Source organism: Phacochoerus africanus, chromosome 2 (assembly GCF_016906955.1).
Source record: "Phacochoerus africanus isolate WHEZ1 chromosome 2, ROS_Pafr_v1, whole genome shotgun sequence".
Taxonomy (NCBI): Eukaryota; Metazoa; Chordata; class Mammalia; order Artiodactyla; family Suidae; genus Phacochoerus; species Phacochoerus africanus.
This window is the reverse complement of record NC_062545.1, coordinates 165,599,821-165,623,480: the sequence shown is the minus strand read 5'-3', so window position 1 is coordinate 165,623,480 and position 23,660 is coordinate 165,599,821. Positions and strand designations below refer to the sequence as shown.

General features: G+C 46.0%; 1 protein-coding gene across 5 annotated transcripts in view; it reads left to right on the top strand.

Moving 5' to 3' along the window:
* Nucleotides 1-21,232, top strand: part of PARP16 (poly(ADP-ribose) polymerase family member 16) — a 46,417-nt gene extending 25,185 nt beyond the window's left edge. For 3 of the 5 annotated variants that reach the window (XM_047767076.1, XM_047767075.1, XM_047767074.1), the window contains 5 exons: nt 10,877-11,014; nt 13,786-13,992; nt 16,817-16,988; nt 18,373-18,514; nt 19,850-21,232. In XM_047767076.1, coding sequence (XP_047623032.1) covers nt 10,877-11,014; nt 13,786-13,992; nt 16,817-16,988; nt 18,373-18,514; nt 19,850-19,985 — 795 coding nt within the window. In that variant the 3' untranslated portion in view covers nt 19,986-21,232. The remainder of the gene's footprint in view (nt 1-10,876; nt 11,015-13,785; nt 13,993-16,816; nt 16,989-18,372; nt 18,515-19,849) is intronic. The other 2 variants (XM_047767078.1, XM_047767079.1) reach the window with 2 other exon arrangements.
* Nucleotides 21,233-23,660: the final 2,428 nt, after the last annotated feature.

The window sequence follows — 23,660 nt, the reverse complement described above, 5'->3', positions numbered from 1 at the left end:
TAAAAGGTCCCTATGATGACTCTTTTTATACAGAGGACTCTTGTAGACTTTCACTCCCAGTCTGTTTCAGTAAATCTGGATTTTCACCCCTTAGGTTTGTGCAAAGCAAGGTGTAGCTGTATGTAACTGTGCTGTCCACCTTTCCTGCCTTCCTCTCAGCAGCCCACTAGGTCCACCCATCCTGCCCACTGTACTGTTGGAGCTGTCACTCTGTCAGGCCCCTGAGCCTGATGACCAGGGCTGGACCACTGGTTCTTTTCCTTTCAACACCTCTACCCACAGCTAGTAATTATGATCTCTGGAATCTTCCTAGACAAGGATTTTTTTTCAGATGTTCTTTCCTGCTGCCAACCCTCCTAGAACAACATCGCTTAACATTTAAACCTGAATATCCCCACCCTTTCCTGGTGATGAGAATCACCTGTGGCAGCTTGTGCAAACACAGATTCTTGGGCCACCTCCCCAGGAGATGGTGATGGGGATGGTTGCAAAGTGTCCACTGGACTGTCTGCCCCCTCCTGATTCAAAGCAAGATTTGAGTTGTCTCTTTCTAAGGTCACTGGCCCTCTTTCACCTGTGCTCAGTCCCTACTAATTCCCTGCCCTTAGCTTCTCAGTCACCCAAACCGCCCCTTTCCTAAGACTTCTTTTCTCAATCCCCTGTGACCACCCAGGCACTGCCCCATTCAGGACTTACCCAGGCTCCCCCCACTGCTTCTCCAGCTGAATCCTTCCTTATTCCTCAGAGCAGAAGCTGCGAAAGTGTGGCCTATGGGATGATAGGTTCTGATTTCCTCTAGTCTTTTAGGAATTGAGGAATTAAAAAAAAATGCAGCTTGTTGATCTCTTAAAAATAAGAAAAAAAATCTGAGGCGCCACAGCCTGGGTGGAGGGTGCTCTTGGGCAGAAAGCAGCTAGAGCTGGGAGTTGGTGGCTGGGGCCTTTGCTAGGCCAGGGGTCTCCAATTCAACATAGTCCTTAACCACTTTTTCCTTATTTTCATCTTATCTGTGCCCCTGGGGTGTATTTGAGCCCTAAAGGTTATACTCCATTTGTAGTTATTATAAAATATTGGCTACATTCCCTGACTGTACAATATATCCTTGTAGTTTATCTATTTTATACATAGTAATTTGCATCTCCCAATTCCCTACCCCTATCTTGCCCTTCCCCTCTTCCCTTTCCCCACTGGTAACCACTGGTTCTCTATATTTGTATGTCTGTTTTGTAATATTAACTAGTTTTATTTCTTAGATTCCACATGTAAGTGATAATATATAGTATTTGTCTTTTTTTCTATCTGAGTGACTTAGCATAATAACCTCCCAGTCCAGTCATGTTCTTGCAAATGACAAACTGCATTCTTTTTTTAGGGCTGAGTCCATTCTATATATGTACCACATCTTTGTCTATTCATCTATTCATGGACACTTAGGTTGTTTCCATCTCTTGGCTGTTGTAGATAGTGCTGCTGTGAACATTAGGGTGCATATATCTTCTCAAATTAATATTTTTGTTTTCTTTGGATATATCCCTAGGAGTGGTAAGTAAGTAGGGTAGATCACAGTCATTCTGACAGGTGTGAGATGATTTCTCTTTATGGTTTCAATTTGCATTTCTCTGATGATGACCTTTTTTTAAAATTTTTTTTTTTTTTTTGAGTTAAAAGTATAGGGGAATTCCTGTCATGGCGCAGTGGCTAATGACTCTGACTAGGAACCATGAGGTTGCAGGTTTGATCCCTGGCCTCAGTCAGTGGGTTAAGGATCCGGCATTGCTGTGAGCTGTGGTGTAGGTTGCAGACACGGTTCGGATTCCCTGTTGCTGTGGCTGTGGCGTAGACCGGCGGCTACAGCTCCGATTAGACCCCTAGCCTGGGAACCTCCATATGCCATGGGAGTGGCCCTAGAAAAGGCAAAAAGACAAAATAAATAAATAAATAAAAAATAAATTAATACATTAAAGTATAGGGCTTTTGTTTTCTTTTTTTGGCTGCTCCTGCCACGTGTGAAAGTTCCAAGGCCAAGTGCCTGGGCCAGGGATGGAATCTGAGTTGCAGCTGTGACCTACACCACAGCTGTGACAATATTGGATCCTTAACCCACTGTGGCACAGTGAGAACTCTCTAAAAGTATTGTTGACTTATAATGTTGTGCCAATTTCTGCTGTACAGCAAAGTGACTCAGTCATACATACCCCCTCCCCCACACAATAGTATTCTTTTAAAAAATACTATTTTCCATATGGTATATCCCAGGAGATTGGATATCACTTACCTGTGCTATACAGTAGGACTTCCTTGCTTATCCATTCTAAATGTAATAGTTTACATCTACTAACCGCAAACTCCCAGTCCATCCTGCTTCTTCCTCCTCGAGAGTCTGTTCTCTATGCCTGTGAGTCTGTTTCTGTTTTGTATATAGGTTCATTTCTGCCCTGTTTTATTTATTTTTTAATTAATTTTTTTTTTTTTTTTGTATTTTAGGGCCACGCCTGCAGCATATGGAGGTTGCCAGGCTAGAGGTCTGATCGGAGCTATAGCTGCTGGCCTTCTCCACAGCCACAGCCACACCAGATGCAAGCCACATCTGCGACCTACACCACAGCTCACAGCCATGTCGGATCCTTAACCCACGGATCCAAGGCCAGGGATCGAACCCACAACCTCAAGGTTCCTAGTTGGATTGTTTATGCTGGACCAGGATGGGAATTCCTGTGCCCTATTTTAGATTCCACATGTAAATGATATCATACAGTATTTGTCTTTCTCTTTCTAACTTAGTGGAGAGGCTGTAGTTCTGTCCAGGTAGCTGCAAATGGCATTATTCTGTTCTTTTTTAATGGATGAGTAGTATTCCATTGTGTGTATGTGCCACATCTTCTTTTTTTTTTTTTTTTGTCTTTTTGCTATTTCTTTGGGCCGCTCCCGCGGCATATGGAGGTTCCCAGGCTAGGGGTCGAATCGGAGCTGTAGCCACTGGCCTACGCCAGAGCCACAGCAACGCGGGATCCGAGCTGCGTCTGCAACCTACACCACAGCTCACGGCAATGCCGGATCGTTAACCCACTGAGCAAGGGCAGGGACCGAACCCGCAACCTCATGGTTCCTAGTTGGATTCGTTAACCACTGCACCACGACGGGAACTCCTGCCCCATCTTCTTAATCCATTCATCTGTCAGTGGACGTTTAGGTTATTTCCATTCACAATATTTTCACTATTGTGAATAGTGGTGCTGTTAGTATGTGGGTGCATGTATCGTTTCGAATTGCAGTTTTGTCTGGGTATATGCCAAAGAGTGGGATTACTGGGTCATATGGTAGTTCTGTATTTAGTTTTCTAAGGGATCTCCATACTGCTTTCCCTAGTGGTTGTACCAGTTTACATTCCTTCCAACAGTGAGGCAAGGTTCCCTTTTCTCCACACCCTCTCCAACATTTGTTATTTGCAGACTTATTAATGAAGGCCATGTCTTCTTTGGAGAAATGTCTTTTCAGGTCTTCTGCCATTTTTGTTTTCTTTTTTGGGCTGCACCTATAGCATGTGGAAGTTCCTGGGCTAGAAGTTGAATTGGAGCTGCAGCTATGCCGAAGCCACTGCCACAGGAACGTGGGATCTGAGGTGCATCTGTGACCTACACTGCACTACACCTTGCATCAATGTCAGATCCTTAACCCACTGAGTGAGGCCAGGGATTGAACCTGCATCCTCATGGACACAATGTCTGGCTCTTAATCTGCTGAGCCACAACAGGAACTCTTTCTGCCCATTTTTCAATCGGGTGTTTTTTTTGTTGCTGAGTTGTATGAGTTGTTTGGGTGTTTTGGAGATTAAAGCCTTGTCGGTTGTATCATTGGCAACTATTTTCTCCCATTCTGTAGGTTGTCTTTTTGTTTTTTAATGGTTTCCTTTGCTGTGCAAAAGCTTGTAAGTTTGATTAGGTCCCATTCATTTATTTTTGCTCTTATTTCTATTGCCATGGGAGATTGACCTAAGAAAACATTTTTACTGTTTATGTCAGAGAATATTTCGCCTCTGTTCTCTTTTATTGTTTCATATCTTATGTTTAAGTCTTTAAGCCATTTTGAATTTATTTTTGTGCATGGTGTGAGAGTATATTTTAGTTTCATTGATTTACATGCAGCTGTCCAGTTTTTCTAGCACCACTTGCTGAAGAAACCTTTTCCCATTTTATATGCTTTTTTTTTTCTTTTTTTTTTTTTTGTCTTTTTAGGGCTGTACCCGAGATAGATGGAGGTTCCAGGGTAGGGGTCAAATCAGAGCTGTAGCCACCGGCCTATACCACAGCCACAGCCACACCAGATCTGAGCTGCATATGCAACCTATACCACAGCTCACAGCTGTGCTGGATCCTTAATCCACTGAGTGAGACCAGGGATCAAACGTGTGTCCTCACAGATGCTAGTCAGATTTGTTTCCACTGAGGCACAATGGGAACTCTCCATTTTATATTCTTGCCTCCTTTGTCAAAGATTAATTGACCATAGGTGTCTGGGTTTATTTCTGGGCTCTCTATTTTGTTCCATTGATTTTTATGTCTGTTTATATGCCAGTACCACACTGTCTCGGTGACTGTAGCTTTGTAATATTGTCTGAAGTCTGGGAGAGTTATGCCTCTTGCTTTTTAAAAATTCTTTTGTTTTCTGTTTTTGTTTTTCTTTCTTTTTAGTGCCGCACCTGCAGCATATGAAAGTTTCCAGGCTAGGGGTCAAATTGGAGCTGTATCTGTGACCTATGCCTTGGCAATGCCAGATCTTTTAACCCATTGAGCAAGGCCGGGATTGAACCCACATCCTCATGTCAGATATTTAACCTGCTGAGCCACAGTAGGGACTCCTAAAATATTTTTATTTTAAAAATTATTTATTTATTTATTTATTTATTTTTCTTTTTTGGCCATCCACAGCATATAGAGTTCCCTCTGTGGTCAGGGATCAGATTGGAGCCACAGTTTCAACCTACTGGCAATGCTGAATCCTTAACCCACAGTGCTGGGCCGGGGATCCAACAAACCTCTGTCCCACCACTCCAGAGATGCCACTTATCCTGTTGTGCCACAGCAGGAACTCCTTTCTGCTTTGTTTTTTTTTTTTTTTCCTCAGGATTGCTTTGGCAATTCTGGGTCTTTTATGCCTCCATATAATTTTTAGGATTATTCTAGTTGTGTGAAATATGTCATGGGTGATTTGATAGGAATCACATTAAATCTATAGATTGCTTTGGGTGGTATCACCATTTTAACAATATTAATTCTTCTAATCCAGCAGCATGGGATAGCTTTCCATTTCTTTGACTCCTCTTTCTTTTTATTAATGTTTTATAGTTCTCAGTGTGTAAGTCTTGCACCTCCTTGGTCAGGTTTATTCCTAGGTATTTTTTAGATGTGATTTTAAAAGGTATTGTTTATAAAAAATATTTCTTTTCTAATGTTTCGTTGTTAGTAAACAGAAATCCAAGCTATTTCTCAATGTTGATCTCTCCTCCTGCTACTTTGCTGAATTTGTTTATCAGATTGACTAGTTTTTGTGTGGAGTCCTTAGGGTTTTCTATATATAGTATATCATCTGCATGTAGTGACACTTTTACCCTTTATCTCCCAATTTGGATACCTTTTATTTAAAAAAAATTTGTTTTTGGTCTGATTGCTGTGGCTAGGACTTCTAATACCTTGTTGAATAAAGATGGTGAGAGTGGGCATCCTTCTCTTGTTCCAGATTTTAGTGGGAAGGCTTTCAGCTTTTCTCCATTGAGTATTGTATTGGTTGTGGGTTTATCATAAATGGCTTTTATTATGCTAAGGTATGTTTCCTCTATACCCATTTTGGTAAGAGTTTTAATCATGAATACTTTTTTTTTTGTCTTTTTGCTATTTCTTGGGCCGCCCCTGCGGCATATGGAGGTTTCCAGGCTAGGGGTCGAATCGAAGCCATAGCCACCGGCCTACGCCAGAGCCACAGCAACTCGGGATCCGAGCCGCGTCTGCAACCTACACCACAGCTCACGGCAACGCCGGATCGTTAACCCACTGAGCAAGGGCAGGGACCGAACCTGCAACCTCATGGCTCCTAGTTGGATTCATTAACCACTGCACCATGACAGGAACTCCTAATCATGAATAAATGTTGAATGTTGTCAAATGCTTTTTCTACATCTAAGAGATGATCTTTTTTTTTTTTTTTTCCAAGGCCTCACTCATGGCCTATGGAAGTTCCCAGGCTAGGAGTTGAATCAGAGCTGCAGCTGCCAGCCTTCGCCACTGCCACAGCAATGCAGAATCTGAGCCACCTCTGCGGCCTACACCACAGCTCATGGCAGTGCCAGATCCTTAACCTACTGAGTCAGGCCAGGGATTGAACCCACAACTTCATGGTTACTAGTTGGATTCGTTTCTGCTGCACCACAGTGGGAACTCCAGTGATCATGTGGGTTTTGACTTTTCTTTTGTTAATATGGTATATGATGATTGATTTGGGTATGTTGAGCCATCCTTGTGAACTTGGGATGGATCGTAATTGGTAGTGGTATATGATTTTTTTATATGTGTTTGGATTCGGTTGGCTAAAATTTTGTTGAGTTTTTACGTCTATATTCATCAGAGATATTGGCCTATCATTTTCTTTTCTGGTAGTATCTTTGTTTGGTTTTGGTATGACAGTGATGGCAGCTTCATAGAATGCCTTTGAGAGTGTTGTTCTTCAGTCTTTTGGAAAAGTTTAAGAAGGATTGGGAGTTCTTTTTGTGGCTCGGTGGTAAATGAACCTGACTAGTATCTCTGAGAGAATGCGTGTTTGATCCCTGGCCTCAATCGGTGGGTTATGGATCCGGTGTTGCCGTGAGCTATGATGTAGGTTGCAGACGCAGCGTGGATCTGGCAGCTGTGGCTGTGGTGTAGGAAAGAAGTTGCAACTCCAATTCGATCCCTAGCCTGGAAACTTTCATATGCCGTAGGTGGAGACCTTTTAAAAAAAAAGGAAGAAGGATTGGTGTAAGTTTTCTTTGTATGTTTGATAGAATTTGCTTGTGAAGCCATCTTGTCCTGGACTGTTGCTTGTAGGGAGTTTTTTTTTTTTTTTTTTTTGTCTTTTGTCTTTTTTGTTGTTGTTGTTGTTTTTGCTGTTGTTGCTATTTCTTGGGCCGCTCCCGCGGCATATAGAGGTTCCCAGGCTAGGGGTCCAATCGGAGCTGTAGCCACCGGCCTACACCAGAGCCACAGCAACTCGGGATCCGAGCCGCGTCTGCAACCTACACCACAGCTCACGGCAATGCCGGATCGTTAACCCACTGAGCAAGGGCAGGGACCGAACCCGCAACCTCATGGTTCCTAGTCAGATTCGTTAACCACTGCGCCACGACGGGAACTCCCTGTAGGGAGTTTTTAAAAATTACATGCTCAATTTCTAGCAACCAGTCTATTCAAATTATCTATTTCTTGATTCAGTTTTGGTGGGCTGTATGTTTCTAGAAAGTTGTCCATTTCTTCTAGGTTGTCAGATTTGTTCAGACCAGATTCTGAAGGGCCTTGTTAAGGGGAGGGTTGCTAGATTTAGCAGATAAAAAATATAGGCCACGTAGTTAAATTTGAATCTCAGAGAAGCAATAATTAGGTTTTTTTTTTTTTTTTTTTTTTTTAACCACAAGTATGCCCCCGATGTTGCATAGGTTATACTTATACTTAAAAAAAATTGTCATTTATCTGATAACCCTGTTTGTGTGCCTGGTCTTTAAAAAGCCCTGCTCAAATACAGACCGGTTTGGTCATAAGAGGAGGAATCTTGTTAACTTTTTGAAGCAGATTTACTTTTCACAGTAGCTTGAAAAATGAAACAGGGCATAAGAGAGGCCAGTTGAGGGGTTAAAGAATGGGGACGGAGAGGACAGCCTGGCAGGACCCATAGGGCCTCTGTGTCAGCAGGCAGCAGTGGGGTTGGGCAGGGAGTGTGCTGAGCCCTGAAAGAGGCCTGGCCCCAAGGGGAGCTCAGGTGAGGCCTGGGCCCAGCTCAGAGTTGGAAGGGATCTCAACCACTTGCACAGACTGCACCCTTGGAAGGGGCCTGGCTTAGCCTACAGTCCTTTTGTGAGGTCCCTTGTGCCTGGGTCTGGACTGTTGCAGCTCCTGGGATGGAGCTGAGAGCAGTGATGGGAATGATAATCCTGGGAGAGAAGACTCTGCTCTGGCTCTGGTATAGCAAGTGTGGAGCAGGAGCAGAAAAGAGGCTGAGGTGTACCTGAGGGTGTATCATTCGAAACGCATCTCCACCGTGTTGCCTGCGGAACAAAAACCACCGTCCCCAAGGGGGATCCAAGGCCCTTCACAGACTGATCTCAAGCTTGCGATCTCACTCCTGCTCCTTCTGGCAACCCCTCCCCCATACTCTAGGCTCCAATCACACCAAACCATTTGCATTTAATGATGACAACAATCATGGCAGTCCCACTAACTTAATACCTTCCTGTCGCTCTAAGCATGTACTGGTTTACCTTGATTAACCTTCACAGGGATCCTGTGAAGTGGCTAATGTTATCTCATTATGTTTGAGGACACTGAGACACAGGAGGTCACCTAACCAGGTCACACAGTAAGGGGTGTAAGAGCCCAGGTTCGGACCCTGGCCTCCTGGGAGGAGAGCTGGCACAGTTAAGCTTGCTGTCGTCCACGTCTCTGCCTACACGCTGAACTTCCATGCTTCTGTGACTTTACCTGTCAAATCCAGTCACATAGCACCTCCCTGGGAAGCCTTTCCCTACCACCCTCTTTGCTCCCAGCCTATATCCAACAGGAATCCTGCCTGCTATCCTTAGTAGTTTGTATCCATCTTTGTTATGACAAGGAATAGTTTTAAGTCATAATTTTTTACATTTCTGCCTTCTTACTGTGCAGCACCAACACACATAGAGCATCCTTGTGTTTCAACTGAATCTTCACTGATGGCCCACAAGGCATGTATAGTTTTATCAGAGATAGCCCGAGGCTGTTTATTGAATCTTTAGAAATAGAGACAAGAATAATGTAGCCCTGAAATGTTTCCAATTTTCAACTAATGGATTAAAAAATATCCCCCCCCAAGTTAAGCAAGTGAACTTACAAGAAATATGGGAAAGAACCACTAGTGTTTATGAAGCACCAACTACATCCCTAGCAAAGGTGTATATTGTCCAGGAAGAAGTACAAATTTAAAAAAATGGATATGCACTGTATATACACCTGGTCCTGAGATTCTGTTACCTTCATTAATCCTCCTGACAACCCACGTGGACATAGTGGAGTTCCTGTGTTAGGAGCTAGCGGCTCAGCTAAGGCTAGTGCTTTGCCTAAGGAATAGGGATTTAATCTGAGATTCGTCTGCTTTTTCCTCTACATCCAGGTTACAGGAGAAAAACACGCGATAGCCCTTGGTTTCTGGGAGTCCTAGCCATTCTGAGGAGGGAGGATTGGGGCTGAATGCTTTAGGGGTTTGGAGGAGAGGAGGTGCCTAGGTGGGTAGAAGTGAGGGAAGGGGCATTCCAGGAGACCGAGTGAGCAAAGCTTGGAGAAGGTATGTCCACAGATGGCACTAGTCTGCAGTGGTGTTTTGTTTGTTTTTTGTCTCTTTAGGGCCGTGCCCACGGCATATGGAGGTTCCCAGGCTAGGGGTCCAATCGGAGCTGTAGCTGCCGGCCTACGCCACAGCCACAGCAACATGGGATCCAAGCCATGTCTGCAACCTACACCACAGCTCACTGCAGCGTGCCCCAGATACTTAACCCACTGAGCAAGGTCAGGGATCGAACCCACAACCTCATGGTTCCTAGTCAGATTTGTTTCTGCTGTGCCATGACAGGAACTCCTGCAGTGACGTTTTGAATGCCATGCTGGAGAGATTTGGTTTCTAGTCAGTTTCCATTTCTGAGCAAAAGCTATAGATACCTCGTAGCTCTCTGTTAGTCCAGGTCCCCAGTCCCTTATCAAAAATCTGGCACCAAATGTGTTTGGAAATTCAGATTCTGCCTGATTTTATAAAGGCAGTATTGTCTCCTTCCAACACCTATCACAGGCCACATGGGGCACCAGCCTCCATTAGAAGGATCTGGGATGGTTCACAACTCACAGCAGGGCATTCCCTTTCTGTGGAAGTTCTTGCTGTGGTCTACAGAGACGTCCAGGAGCTAGTCTTTGCCCCTGAGAATGACAGCTCAGGTGTAAGGAGATGAACTGCACATGGTCCCTGGGGGCTGGTCCCTCTAGTAAGATCACCATAGACATAGCTGCCGGGGTCGTCACGAAAAGTCACCACACTCAGGAAAACCCCAAACCATGTATTCCTCAGTCACAGTTTCTTCCTGTCTGGATGCAGTTTACTATTCTGGGTCATCTTTACCATAAGCAGTGTTGCCTGGTTATGTATGTAGTATGCTTATCTGATCTCCAGGGGGAAGAGGTTAGCAGTAAATTAACTCGTGCTGAAGGGGAAAGGCTTTGCTAACCCTCTACCCACTCATAGTGGGGTACATATCCAAATATGCCACGAAGTTGGTAATATCTACATTGTGGTGTATCCCATAGTCAGACATTAATCCTGCAGCCTGCAGCAAAGTGCCTCACATCACTAGTAGCACAAAGTGGGATGATTAAGGTTAAGTGAGCCTCACACTGGCTCAGATTAGGTTTCGTACCAGTTGGGTTGCAGAACACCCTTCCTGTATTGACAGCGTTTGGAATTGGGCAGTATTTGGAAAGGGATTGAAGACCTCTGCATCTCCCTCTTCAGAAATTCCTTGGAGCGTGAAAGAAGTGCAAGCTGTCCGATGTACCACTAGAGGGCACCTGGTTACTATCATTTTATCCAGGATCCTTGCTAATGAAGGTTTTCCTCCCTTCAGCTTTCAGATGCCAGCAAGTTACCCAACCTGAAAGAACTTCTCCAGTCCTCAGGAGATGAGGACAAATGGGCCTGGGACCTGGTGAGCTGGATATTATCCTCAAAGGTCCTGACAATCCACAGTGCAGGAAAGTCAGAGGTGAGATTTTGGTCTGTAGGATCACAGATTCCTGGGCCTGAAGAGCTCTGGGACCTCTTTGTGCACCAGAATGACCTAGGTAGCTTGTTGGAAATGCAGATTCCTGGAACTTGTCCCCATAGATTCTGATTCTTTGTCTAGACTGGGACCCAGGAACTTGCACACTCACAGCGCAAAGTTCTGTTCTCCCTCTTATACCAGCTGTGTCACTTTGAGCAGGTTATCAGATGCGTTTCAGCACCTCAGTTTCCTCATCTGTTAGTGATAGTAATAGTGTACTTCATAGAGTACCCTGGTAGCTCAGTGGGTTAAGGATCTGGTGTTGTCACTGCTGTGGCATGGGTTCAGTCCCTGGCCCAGGAACTTCCACATGACATGGACATGGCCAAAAAATAATAGTATACTTCCATCAGGGAACTGGCTGTGAGAATTAAATGAGTTTTTTCACTTAGAACAATGCCTAAGGGCCCATGCTAAGGGCTCAGTAAATGTTGGGTGTCACAAGCCCCCAGGTAATTCTGATAAGGGTGGTCCCTTGACCACAGCCTATAAAGCATCCATTGTAGGATTTCCCTGTGGCACAGTGGGCTGAGGATCTGGCATTGTCACTGCAGCAGCTCAGGTTGCTGCTACGGCACGGGTTCTGTCCCGGAACTTACACATGCAGTGGGTGCGGCCAAAAAAAGAAAAGAAACATTCCATTGTAAATCAATTATACTTCAATAAATAGTAAAAATTAAAAAAGAAAGAAAAAAGAAACATTCCAGCTATCAGGAAGCAAAGAGGCAGAACCCGAAGAGGTGGAAAATCTTAGGTTCTGGGTTCAAACTTCAGTCTTACCTGTTATTGAGCCTTCTTTTCCCTGTTTGTAAATTGAGGATCTTAATAGTCACCTCAGAAGGGAGCTGTGATAGCCTGTGTGTTACCCCCAGGACAGTGGCACAGGCCAGGCATTCCATAATCCGGTTTTTCTTGCCTGGCTGGGATGACAAGGACCAGAGTGTGGCACTGGCAGATCCTTGATCTGGAGCTGTTTCCTCTAAGTGGCAGCAGGGATTTGTCTGTACTGTTCTTTACTTAATTAGTTGATTATAATTTAAGCGCATTTGATTTTATGAGTTTCTGCTAAAGACCAAAATCCTCCTTAAGTGGTGTAGAATTTGGTGTCTTGATTCTGGTGTGTAGGGGCCATCTTCCTCGTTGGATGGTAAAGTGATGTAAAAAGCCCTGGACTGGGAATCAGGGTCCAGGCTGGGCTGCTCATTCCTAGATGATCTCTGGGTTTCACTTTTGTCATCTGTTAAATTTAGCCTCATTCATTCATTTATTCATTTCTCATGAGGGCATTGAGCATCTTCTAGATGTTGGGGGCTATAGGTAAAGTGGATGAGGCAGTTTTTTCTTGACTTTTGATTATGAACCAGTTAAATTCCCTTAAAATATGGAGTATCAGGACCCAGGATTATCAGCTTCTTATTATGCCCAAGTAAGGATATTAGTTTCCCATGTATTATCGTTTTATATTTTTTAGTACAAAAAAAGAAGGAGGGTCCTGACCTCAGACTGAAGGACAATTCTTCCAGAGAAGAGATCATGGCAAAACCTTACATCAGTATAAATAGATCTATTAAGTTGCCCTTATCTGTGTCATTTCATCACAGACTGGTTTGGGGCTGTGACTTAACTGTTTCAAAATTATGGAAATGCTGATTCAGGTCTCCGCCCTGAAGAGGATTATTACCCTTCTGTTTCAGTTAGATTTTGCTGTATAACAAGTATCTCCTAAATCTACTGGGTTAAAATGACACTGATTGCTTCTCATGATTCTGCAGGTTGTTCAGGTGGTTCTTCCGGGTAGGGCTGGTTCACCCTGGGTAGTCTCACTTATATGTCTGGGGCTTCAGCTGGGGTGGCCGCTGTTGCTGGGCCGCTGTGGCTGTAGAAGGCTAGCAGGGCTTGCGAAGGGTTCCCAGCAGCAGGTAAGGAAGGGCTGGCCCTTTCATGTCTCTGCCATATGTTTAGCCCAAATTCAAGGGGTGAAGAAATAGATGCCATCTCTTGATGGGATCTTGGTGGGATTCCAGCTGCAAAGTCACATTGCAGAGAGGTGAATGGACAGGGATAGGAGGAACAGTTTGTGGCCATTTCTGCCTCCAGAGATTATTGTAAAAAATAGAATGTGGAAAATAGACATGAAGGTGTTATGAAAATTAGAAGTGATCTTTAGTTAGAAGGAGCAATTTATGCTTCTCAGTTAACCTACTGTAGGAAAAAACATTAAAGGAAAGCAGTCTTGAGCTATAAGCTCTGAGCTTGTTTATAAACTGATGTTTTTGGAGTTCCTGTCATGGCTCAGTGGTTAATGAACCTGACTAGTATCCATGAGGATGTGGGTTTGATCCCTGGCCTTGCTCAGTGTGTTGAGGATCTGGCATTGCCATGAGCTATGGTGTAGGTTGCAGGTTGCAGACACGGCTCAGATCTGGCGTTGCGGTGGCTGTGGTGTAGGCTGGCAGCTACAGCTCTGATTCGCACAGCTCTGATTGAACCCCTAACCTGGGAACCTCCACATGCCGAGGGAGTGGCCCTAAAAAAGACAAAAAGACAAAAACAAAAAACAAAAAAAAACCCCTGATGTTTTTATTCCCTGAAACCAGTTGTTCTCATGAGCAGAGCCCATAGGAGTTAAGCCCAAGGCTCTAGGAGGCCATTTTGGCAGCATATTTTACCAGCTTCCCAAATAAAATTGCAACTTCCTGCATGTTTTCAAGTTTGAAAAGATCCAAAAGCTGACTGGTGCCCCTCACACGCCTGTCCCCGTGCCGGACTTCCTGTTTGAAATCGAGTACTCCGACCCAGCCAACGCCAAATTTTATGAGACCAAAGGAGAACGAGACCTAATCTACGCCTTCCACGGGAGCCGCCTAGAAAACTTCCATTCCATCATCCACAATGGCCTGCACTGCCACCTGAACAAGGTGGGGCCCAAGCCTGCTGACATCGGGGGGTCAGAGCTGGTGGGGGTGGGGTAGGTAGGTTCACCAAGGCCTTGCCACTCCAAATGTGGTCTGTAGACCAGCAGCAGCAGCAGCAGCAGCATTGCCTGGGAGTCTGAAAATGCAGAATCCTGGGTCCACCTGGACCTTCTGAATCAGAACATGCATTTTAATAAGATCTCCAGCTGATTCTTTTACTGACTGCAGTTTGAAGAGTATCGATTTAAAACTGGTTCCCAGTCTTAGTTGCACATTTAGAATCACTTGAGCAGGTATTAAAAATCCCAATACTAGAGTTCCCATCATGGCTTAGCAGTTAACACATCTGACAAACATCCATGAGGATGCAGGTTTGATCTCTGGCCTTGCTCAGTGGGTTAAGGATCTGGCATTGCTGTGGGCTGTGGTGTAGGGCGCAGACATGACTTGGATCCTGTGTTGCTGTGGCTGTGGCATGGGCCAGCAGGTGTAGCTCCGATTTGACCCCTAACCCAGGAACCTCCATATGCTGCGGGTGCAGCCCCAAAAAAGCAAAAAAAAAAAAAAAAAAAACCTTCAATCCCTGGCCTGGTTACTTCCACATGCCATGGGTGCGGCCAAAAGAAAATAAGAAAAATGCCAATATCTGGCTGGATTCCCAACCAATTAAATCAAAATCTCTGGGAGTGGGGCCCAGGCATCAGTATGCTTTTAGAACTTGCCCGTGATGCCAGTGTGTGGCTGTCCCCCGCTCCTCAGCATGATCCCTGGAGCAGTGGCATCCACATCACCTGGGAGCTTGTTGGACATGTGGCATCTCAGGCCCACTCCAGACTACCTGATCAGAAATCACACTTTAACAAGCTCCCAGGTGATTCATATGCATATCGAAGTTTGGGAAGCACTTGCTGAGGGGACACTCCCAACTGTCGGCTGGAGGAATTGAGGGAGTGAGGGAGGTCCTTTCCTCCCTTTTTAAGGAGTCAAAACAGCGTCAACCACCCCTTTGGTGCCTGGCACTTAGTTTGTCCCTCAGGGAGATGTAGGAGGAAGAACATAGACAAGAGGCAGAAGGACCACCTTTGCAGCTCTGCTGTCCTGGGCAAATGTATTTAACCTCTTGGAGCCTCAGTGCCCTCATCTGTAAAATAGGACGCCACTGCCCACTTTCTGGTGTCCAGAGAGGATTGAAACAGTTCACGTATACAAAGGGCTCTTCCTGTCCTTGAGTACTGAGGAAGCAGTGGCTGCTTTTAGAGGCTGGCGGAGAGGGACTCCAGTGGTTGGAGGGCTGCAGCCTTTCCCCCAGTCATGCCAGCATCTGCCTTGTCTGGGGTGGTGGGCTGGCTCCATTAACTGTGGGCCTAGTTGTGGCTGATGGCGTCCCAAGCCTGGAGAGACTTTCCCAGAACTGCTGCAGCTGATTAGCGCAGTTGGGTTTTGCTGAGGATGATGGCCTTGTTTACCCTGGCTCCTAGCTTATTACCACAGCCAGGCTACTGGAATCCAGGGGGCCTCGGCTTCACGCCAGAGCAGCCTGGAGAAGTTGCCTGCAGATTATACTTTTGTAACTAAACCTTCATTTCAGCGCCCGAGGGAGTTTGTTCCTTAGAAGCATCTCATTACACCCTTTGGTGAAGTGGGTGCTCTCCTGGCCTCCTCTGTCTGGGATTTCAGTGAGAGCCTTGCTTGAGGGAACCTCCCTGCCAGCTGAAGCTCTGAGGTTGTTTTCGTGGTAGAGGTACGCCAAGTTTCTCACTGTTATGCTCCTCTGCTGATGGTTCTTGAGTCTAGGGAATGGTGTATATGTGGTAGGCATAAGAAGAAATGGACATGGGGTCAGATCAGGGGACATCCAGTGTTCTCTGAGCCAGTATGAATGGTTGATATTTTTATGTTGGCATCGTAGTTGATTATTGATGTCTCCCCAGGGCAAAGGATGTGTTTTCTACCCCTGCTATAGCCTCAGTTTGCAGGTTTTTCACCTGAATTCCTTCTCTTTCAATCTGGCATCCTTCCTCATGAGGACAGCAAGTTAGCACCCACCACCAGGGACCTGCCTCCTAGAATCTTGGACATTTTCTTGGTCCTCACCAACACAAAGAGCAAAACTTACCCTGCCTCTCATGTAGGCTTGCCTTATTTGGTTACAGTTTCTGGTCTAAGAGATTCATTTCTTTTCCAAGTAATGACTCGGATTACTTCCCCTACTCAGGTGTGACTCCCTCCTCTGCATAAGGGCATGACTTGGCTTCTGCAGGTCTGTCAGCAGAACCACGTTTAACACATTCATGCAGCAGGAAGTACTGATATACTACAAATAAGAGCCTGCGGTGGAATGGCTGTCTCATTCTCTTATGCCAGGTGTTTTGTGTGGTGCTTTATGTGCATCATCTCATCAAATCCTCATCCATGTCCTTAGGAGGCGATGGTAATATCATCACTTTGTAGATGTAGAAGCTGAGACCCAGAGAGTTTATATGACTTGCTAGCTTGGTAGAGGGATAGGCAGGATTCAAATGTGTGTCTGTTTGGACTCTTACACCTGTGTTTTTCTTACTCAGCCTTGACCACTGGAGCTACTAGTTTGCCAGGTTAGTCAGCCACATCCCCAGTTAGTTAAACTGTTGTCAGATAGGAATGTATTTTGTAATAACCCTCTAATGATGTCATAAGGTTATTTGCTTTTGAGCCTTTTGCTGGGGGAAAAAAAGGCTTGAGGATTTTGTGTTAACAACTATGCCGAAGAAAGACCTGTGCCATCTTGCTGTGCCAGCTCTGCACTCACCCAGCCCTGTCTCTTTTCTGTTGACCTCTGCCATTCTAGACATCCTTGTTTGGGGAAGGGACCTACCTCACCAGTGACTTGAGCCTGGCCCTCATTTATAGCCCCCATGGCCATGGGTGGCAGCGCAGCCTCCTCGGCCCCATCCTTAGCTGTGTGGCTGTGTGTGAGGTCATTGACCATCCAGATGTCAAGTGCCAAACGAAGAAGAAGGGTGAGTGTGCACTTGGCCCAGGCCTGGGCTGCAGGCCCCTGGGTGTCTGGCTCTTGCCTTTGGCCCAGCTGTTGGGTAGAGCACCCATTGCACGCCAGAGGATGGGCTGGGTCCAGAGTGGTGTGGGACAAGGCCTGCCTTCAGGAAGCAAGCAGTCTCCTTAGAAACTGAACGCACAGTGGAAAAGACACCACTTCCTGCAAGGCAGAGGGTAGGGAGTGCGTGAGGGTGCTGATGAGGTCCATGGGGGTCCAGCTCCGAGGAAGGAGCAGTCACGGGGGGTCCAAGTGCTCAGGGAAAGCTTTAGGGGTAGAGAAGATGGATGTGAGTGTGTGAGGCCAGAGTACGAGCTCTTTAAAGGCAGAAACTGGGTCTCATTCCCTCTTGGGCACCTTGTGTCAGCAAGGCGCCTGCTACACACTTGACATTTGATAAATATTTGCTAAACTGAAGACTTGGGTCCACGCCCTGTTCCTCCAGGCTGCTCTGGTGCCCAAGCCCCAGAGGATGTGAGGGAATAAACTGAGGCCATAGGGGTAAATCCTGGACCTTCTAGGGAGGGGATGACTAGTGGGCCACCTCGGTCCACTCCTGATACGTCCCCTAGACCTTTGCCCTGTGCGCCCTGGCCCTCGAAGGCAAAAAGTCACAGAACCATCCTTCTAGTCTCCAGAGCTGGCCTGTTGGTTCCGCTGAGAAAAGGAGAATTGAGAAAACTGCCTGTTCCTGGCCTCTAATGTAAAACAACTGGAGTCCTGAGGAACAGGCCCAGGTCTGACGCCACTCTCCCAAACCAGACAGCATGAATATTCACTTTTATAATTCCTAGGATGTCTGCAAACCATGACATTAAACATCAGGGCAAAACCCTGCAACGTCTGCTGTCACGAAGCTTTGGCCTGTTGTGGGGATTTTTGTTATTTTTTGGTTCTTTTTGATACAGCTTTCTCATGTTATTAAAAAGAAACGTTTTGTTTTGTTTAACAATTCTTGGTACAAAGGGTGGAAGATAAGTGTTCTAAGAAGCTCGAGTCCAGAGTTGTTACTTTAAAATGCCTGCTAGAAGACTTGTTTCAGATCAAGTCCTATTTCTAGTTGCAGGTTATTTTTTTGTTGTGGCCCTCAAGCTGCTTACTCCCTCTGCTTCCCCCACTCAGTTTTGTTTTATATTTTTCTGTCATATCCCTTTTATTTTCCTATTCTGGCCTGTCAGAGACTCTCCTATTTTTAGTCCTCCTTCACACACACACACACACACAGGCCCTTCCTCAGCCTGCTGGGGTTCCTCCACCCTCAGGACCAGGAGAGTCGACCCATTTCTGTTCACAATTTGCTTCCAGTTTTTTTTGCCCCTTGTAAAGTTGTGCTTTATCTTCTTATTCAGATTCCAAGGAGATAGATCGCAGGAGAGCAAGAATCAAGCACAGTGAAGGGGGTGACATCCCTCCAAAGTACTTTGTGGTCACCAATAATCAGCTCCTGCGGGTGAAGTACCTGCTGGTGTACTCGCAGAAGCAGCCCAAGAGGTGAGAAGGGACGGTCCCTGCATGTGGTGCAGAACAATGAAAGGCTGCATTCACAGTATTGGGTTCTTAGTGATCAGCACCCTGCCCACCTCAGCCTTAGACCTCAGCTATGTATAAAGTGTGTAAAGCACTGCACTCTGCTTTCTGTAAGAGGTAAGAGGTGAGGTATACAGGCCAAATAAAACGTGGTTCTGGCCCTAAGGGACCATATATGCTAGTAAAGAAGAGGGACTTAACTTGAGGGACTGAATGAAGCCAAACCCTTAGCCACCTAGGTTCCTGATTGCAGCCTGAAACCCACTGATTGGGTGGTGCTAAGAGGCAGGGTGGTGACTGGCTCTGGCTGGGATGGTGTACCACCTGGCTTGGTCACGTCCCCCTCCGTGGCCATCAAACCACCACCTACTCCTCTCTGGAACTGAGAGGTTTCATCTTTATCTCTACAATGAGAGTGTTGACCCTACAGTAGACGAGGCCTTCCAGCTCCTAGGATCTCGAGAAGGATGGCTTCCTGATCCATCTCAACAGGGTGGTGTTTGAGGGATGCAGGGCTTGCCAGGGTTGGGGGTCACTTGCCATCTTGTCCCACTGTTGGAGTCCATGAAGGAGTTTCTCACGGGGATGAGCAGCAGGTGAGACAGGGAAAGTGGTTATTGTTATCGTTAATAGTCCCGACTCCTACTTGTACACACCAGTGGTTTCCAGCCTTCAGGATTCAATAAACTTGTAAAATCTTACCCCTTAGATCTGGGAAATAGGCACAAGGTTCCTAAGTTTGGGGGACATTATCCTTTGGTTTAAAATCATCTGGCTCTTTCTACTTGAAAATTCCATTTCTTTCCCACTCCTTCCTGGAGTGTCTCTAGTGCACACTTGCATGGTTTAGATCATCTCCCAGTGGGCCAGAGAGGATTTCCCCTGCTCAAAATGATATCTGTGCATGTCTGAAAGTGAAAAGCCTTTTGGTAAGTACCCTGCACCTGCTGCCATCTGGTCAGACACCATTAGCAAGGTCATCCTTCTGGATACCAAAGTCTTGCTTAAGAAAAGACGGGTTACAAGAGGTACAAGAGGAGCTATAAAAGAAAAGATCAGGATGAGCTCATTGCATAGCTGTCTTTGTACATTTAGAAAATGTTCTGGTGAAAGGCGTGTCAGCATCAGGGCAAACAGTCCCAGATTTTTTGAGTGAAGGAGCACGCACGAAGCTTCATTTCATGGCTCAGAGGATGAAATTCATCATTTCATCTTCTTTGAGCCAGAAGTGGTTTCATACACTTTGAAAAAATGTTTTTCTTTTTGTTCCAACATCACTCTTTTTTCCCCCTGACGCAGGGCCTCAAGCCAGCTCTCCTGGGTTTCCAGCCATTGGTTTACGGTCATGATATCCCTGTATCTGCTGCTGCTGCTCATAGTGAGTGTCATCAACTCCTCAGCTTTCCAACACTTTTGGAATCGCGCGAAGAGATAATCCTTCTGGGCTTGGTGTCGGGGCCATTTCAACCATGTGCCTTACGGTAACTTGCTCCAAACCTCCCGTGCCCCTTGTCCAGCCAGGTTGAGCCTGGGGGCAGGTTGGGGACCAACCACAGGACAGTTTTCACATGCCATAAATGTATCCATTGCCTTTGATGATGCTCTCAGCCACACTCTAGTCAATGGAGGTCACTGATCCCTCACTCAGGTTTGGAGGGAGATCTCCTTCTGCTTCTTCCTAAACAGTCTTAGGGAGTTGGCTTTTTTTGCCAGGGCCAAAGGAGAAAGTCCTGCCGTATTTAAAAACAAAGTGTCCAGGCTGTCAGTGGGGTGTTTACAATCGCTTCTGGCGGACACTGGCCTTTTCTCTAATGCCTTCTGGAAGGCAGAAAATGTGTAGTGGGGACTATAAATCACTAGGCTGTTGCCTTGTTTTGACTTGAGACACCCAAGAGGAATAGTCATGTTTCTCATAAAAATCGGTGGGATCGTTCTGAATTCCATCAGCCTTTGTATGTGAGTGCAAAACACTTTCACAGTTTTCTCACATTGACAAATAGCCTTCTGCTACAGCTGTAACCCCTCTGCCCGGACCATGGATGAGAAAGGAAGGAGTCAGAAACCTGATAAAAAACAATGAGCAACTCAAGTTGTCTCTCTCTAAAAATTACCTACTACTGATGACAGCTGAGACGGAACCAAATGTTTGTTTTCCGATTTTAAAAAAAGCAAAACAAAACAAAAAACACAACTCTGACAAATTCGTCTTTGTGAGCTGAGTAAAAGGGGAAATTTCTAAACCCAGAGCACCACTTGGCCCGTGTTTGCAGCCTCTTTCCTGGCCGTGTTTTAGGGAGGAGGATTTGATCGGCAGGCCTGCCTCCTGCTCTCGTTCTCACAAAGCTGCCGTGATTGCAGCTTGCCAGCCTTTGGTGCCACACTGCACGCCTTCTGTGGGCGGCTGGCCTTTGAGACAGGCCTGCGTCTCTGGGACTCGGCCTGGCTTTACACGTGCGGGAAAAGCCTCAGGCTGCTCAGAGAGCTGCAGTTCTACCTGCTGTGTTTGCTGCCCCTCCTTCCTGTCCCATGTCAGCCGTCATGGAGCCCTGTGTGATTTGGGTGATTTCTGTAAAGGTGGAAAGTCATTTTTCTATAATTTGTAAAGTTGTGAAAAAGCCACTATCATGGTTTTTACATTGAATATTGGAACATTTCAGAAATAATAAAGGTATTTTCCTAATTTCCAAGTTGTCTTTGTGAACTGCTTTTAGCCTCAAGCGCAAGGCTGCCATGTATTCACTGTTTGAAAAATCTTTTTTTTTTTTTTTGTCTTTTTGCCATTTCTTGGGCTGCTCCCACGGCATGTGGAGGTTCCCAGGCTAGGGGTCGAATAGGAGCTGTAGCTGCCAGCCTACGCAAGAGCCATAGCAACACAGGATTCGAGCCACGTCTGCGACCTACGCCACAGCTCACGGCAACGCCGGATCGTTAACCCACTGAACAAGGGCAGGGACCGAACCCGCAACCTCATGGTTCCTAGTCGGATTCGTTAACCACTGCGCCACGACGGGAACTCCTGAAAAATCCTATCATTGCCTTCCTTCCTTGTTCGAGGTGGATGTTTGCTAGAGAGCATATTTCCCCACGATACCTGTAGGCATTGGATTTCTTTCCTTCTTCTTCTTATTTTGCTTCTTTGGACTGCACCTTCGGCATTTGGAAGTTCCCAGGCTAAGGGGTCAAATCGGAGCTGCACCTGCCAGTCTATACCATAGGTACAGCAACACCGGATCCAAGCATGTCTGTGACCTACACCACAGCTCACAGCAATGCCAGATCCCTGACCCACTGGGCAAGACCAGTGATCAAACCTGCATCCTCATGGATACGAGTCGGACTCGTTTCTGCTGCACCACAATGGGAACTCTGGCACTGGATTTCTAGTCATTGATTTAGCAAATGTGCACACTTGCTGTGTGCCAGGCACTGGAAATAGGAGCAGGAGCAGGTCAGATTGCCCCTGTCCTCATGGAATTGGCCGTCTAGCAAGGTGGGTAAATGGACAGACATTCTCAGGAGTGAGGTTGGCATTCCATGGCATTGTGAAGGAGTTTTGGAAAACACTTGGCAAGGAATCTTCACATGGTCTGGGTGACACATGTAGCACTACAGGGCACCTTACTTGTACTGATTTCTTTAATCCTCACAACAGGTGAAAAAGTGAAGTTCCAGAGAGTTTAACAGCTTGCCCAGGGTTCCATGGCTAGGAAGTGACGAGCTGAGAGTTGAACCTCGCAGACTGGTTTCAGTGTCAGTTTCATAACTCCTGTGCTGTACAGCCCCCTGGGCTCCCAGGAAGGATGATGTTCAGTTGAAACCTGAAAGATCCAGCTGTGTTAGGCTCAGTCATGGAGGAAGAGGGTTTCAGGCAGTGCAGACAGCACATGCAAAAACCTAGAGTTCTTTCTCGAGAAGCTAGAAGTAGGAGTGTCAGAAAGGATGGGGCTGTGGTGAGAAATGGAGCTGAAAAAGTGTGCAGGGGCCAGATCATGGAAGACTTTAAAAGTGGTGGACTGGGAACAGCCATTGGGATTTAAAAAAATTTTTATTATTTTTATTTTTATTAAAATATAATTGATTTAGGAGTTCCTGTCGTGGCTCAGTGGTTAACACACCCGACTGGTATCCATGAGGACTCAGGTTCGATCCCTGCCCTTGCTCGGTGGGTTAAGGATCCAGCATTGCCGTGAACTGTGGTGTAGGTTGCAGACCCACCTCGGATCCCTTGTTGCTCTGGCTTCGGAGCAGGCTGGCAGCTACAGCTCTGATTCGGCCCCCAGACTGGGAACCTCCATATGCCTCAGGTGCGGCCCTAAAAAAGACAACAGAAATATAGTTGATTTACAATGTTATGTCAATTTCTGCTGTACAGCAAAGTGACCCAGTCATACATATATATACATACACACACACATATATACATACACACACACACACATATATATATATATGTATATACATATACTGTCCTTTTTCTTTCTTTCTTTGCTGCCTTGTGGCATGTGGAGTTTCTTGGTCAGGAATCAGATCTGAGCTGCAGTTGTGAATGCTGGATTCTTTTTTTTTTTTTTTTTGTCTTTTTAGGGCCATACCTGTGGCATATGGAGGTTCCCAGGCTAGGGGTCCAATTGGCGCTACAGCTGCCAGCCTATGCCACAGCCATAATGATGAGGAATCCGAGCTACACCTGTGACCTACACCAAATCTCACAGCAACACTGGATCCTTAACCCACTGAGCAAGGCTAGGGATCGAACCTGCAACCTCATGGTTCCTAGTCGGATTCGTTTACACTGTGCCACGAGGGGAACTCCTGAATGCTGAACTCTTAACACACTATGCTGGGCCAGGGATTGAACCTGCATCCCAGTGCCCCAGAGATGCTGGCAATCCTGTTGCATTACAGTGGGAATGCCTATGTTTCCAGTTCTTATATTGTTTTCTCTCATGATCTGTCCCAAGAGATTGAATATAATTCCCTGTGCTATACAGTAGGACTTCAATGCTTATCTAAATGTGTGATAGAGGAGTTCCTGTCGTGGCGCAGTGGTTAACGAATCCGACTAGGAACCATGAGATTGCGGGTTCGGTCCCTGCCCTTGCTCAGTGGG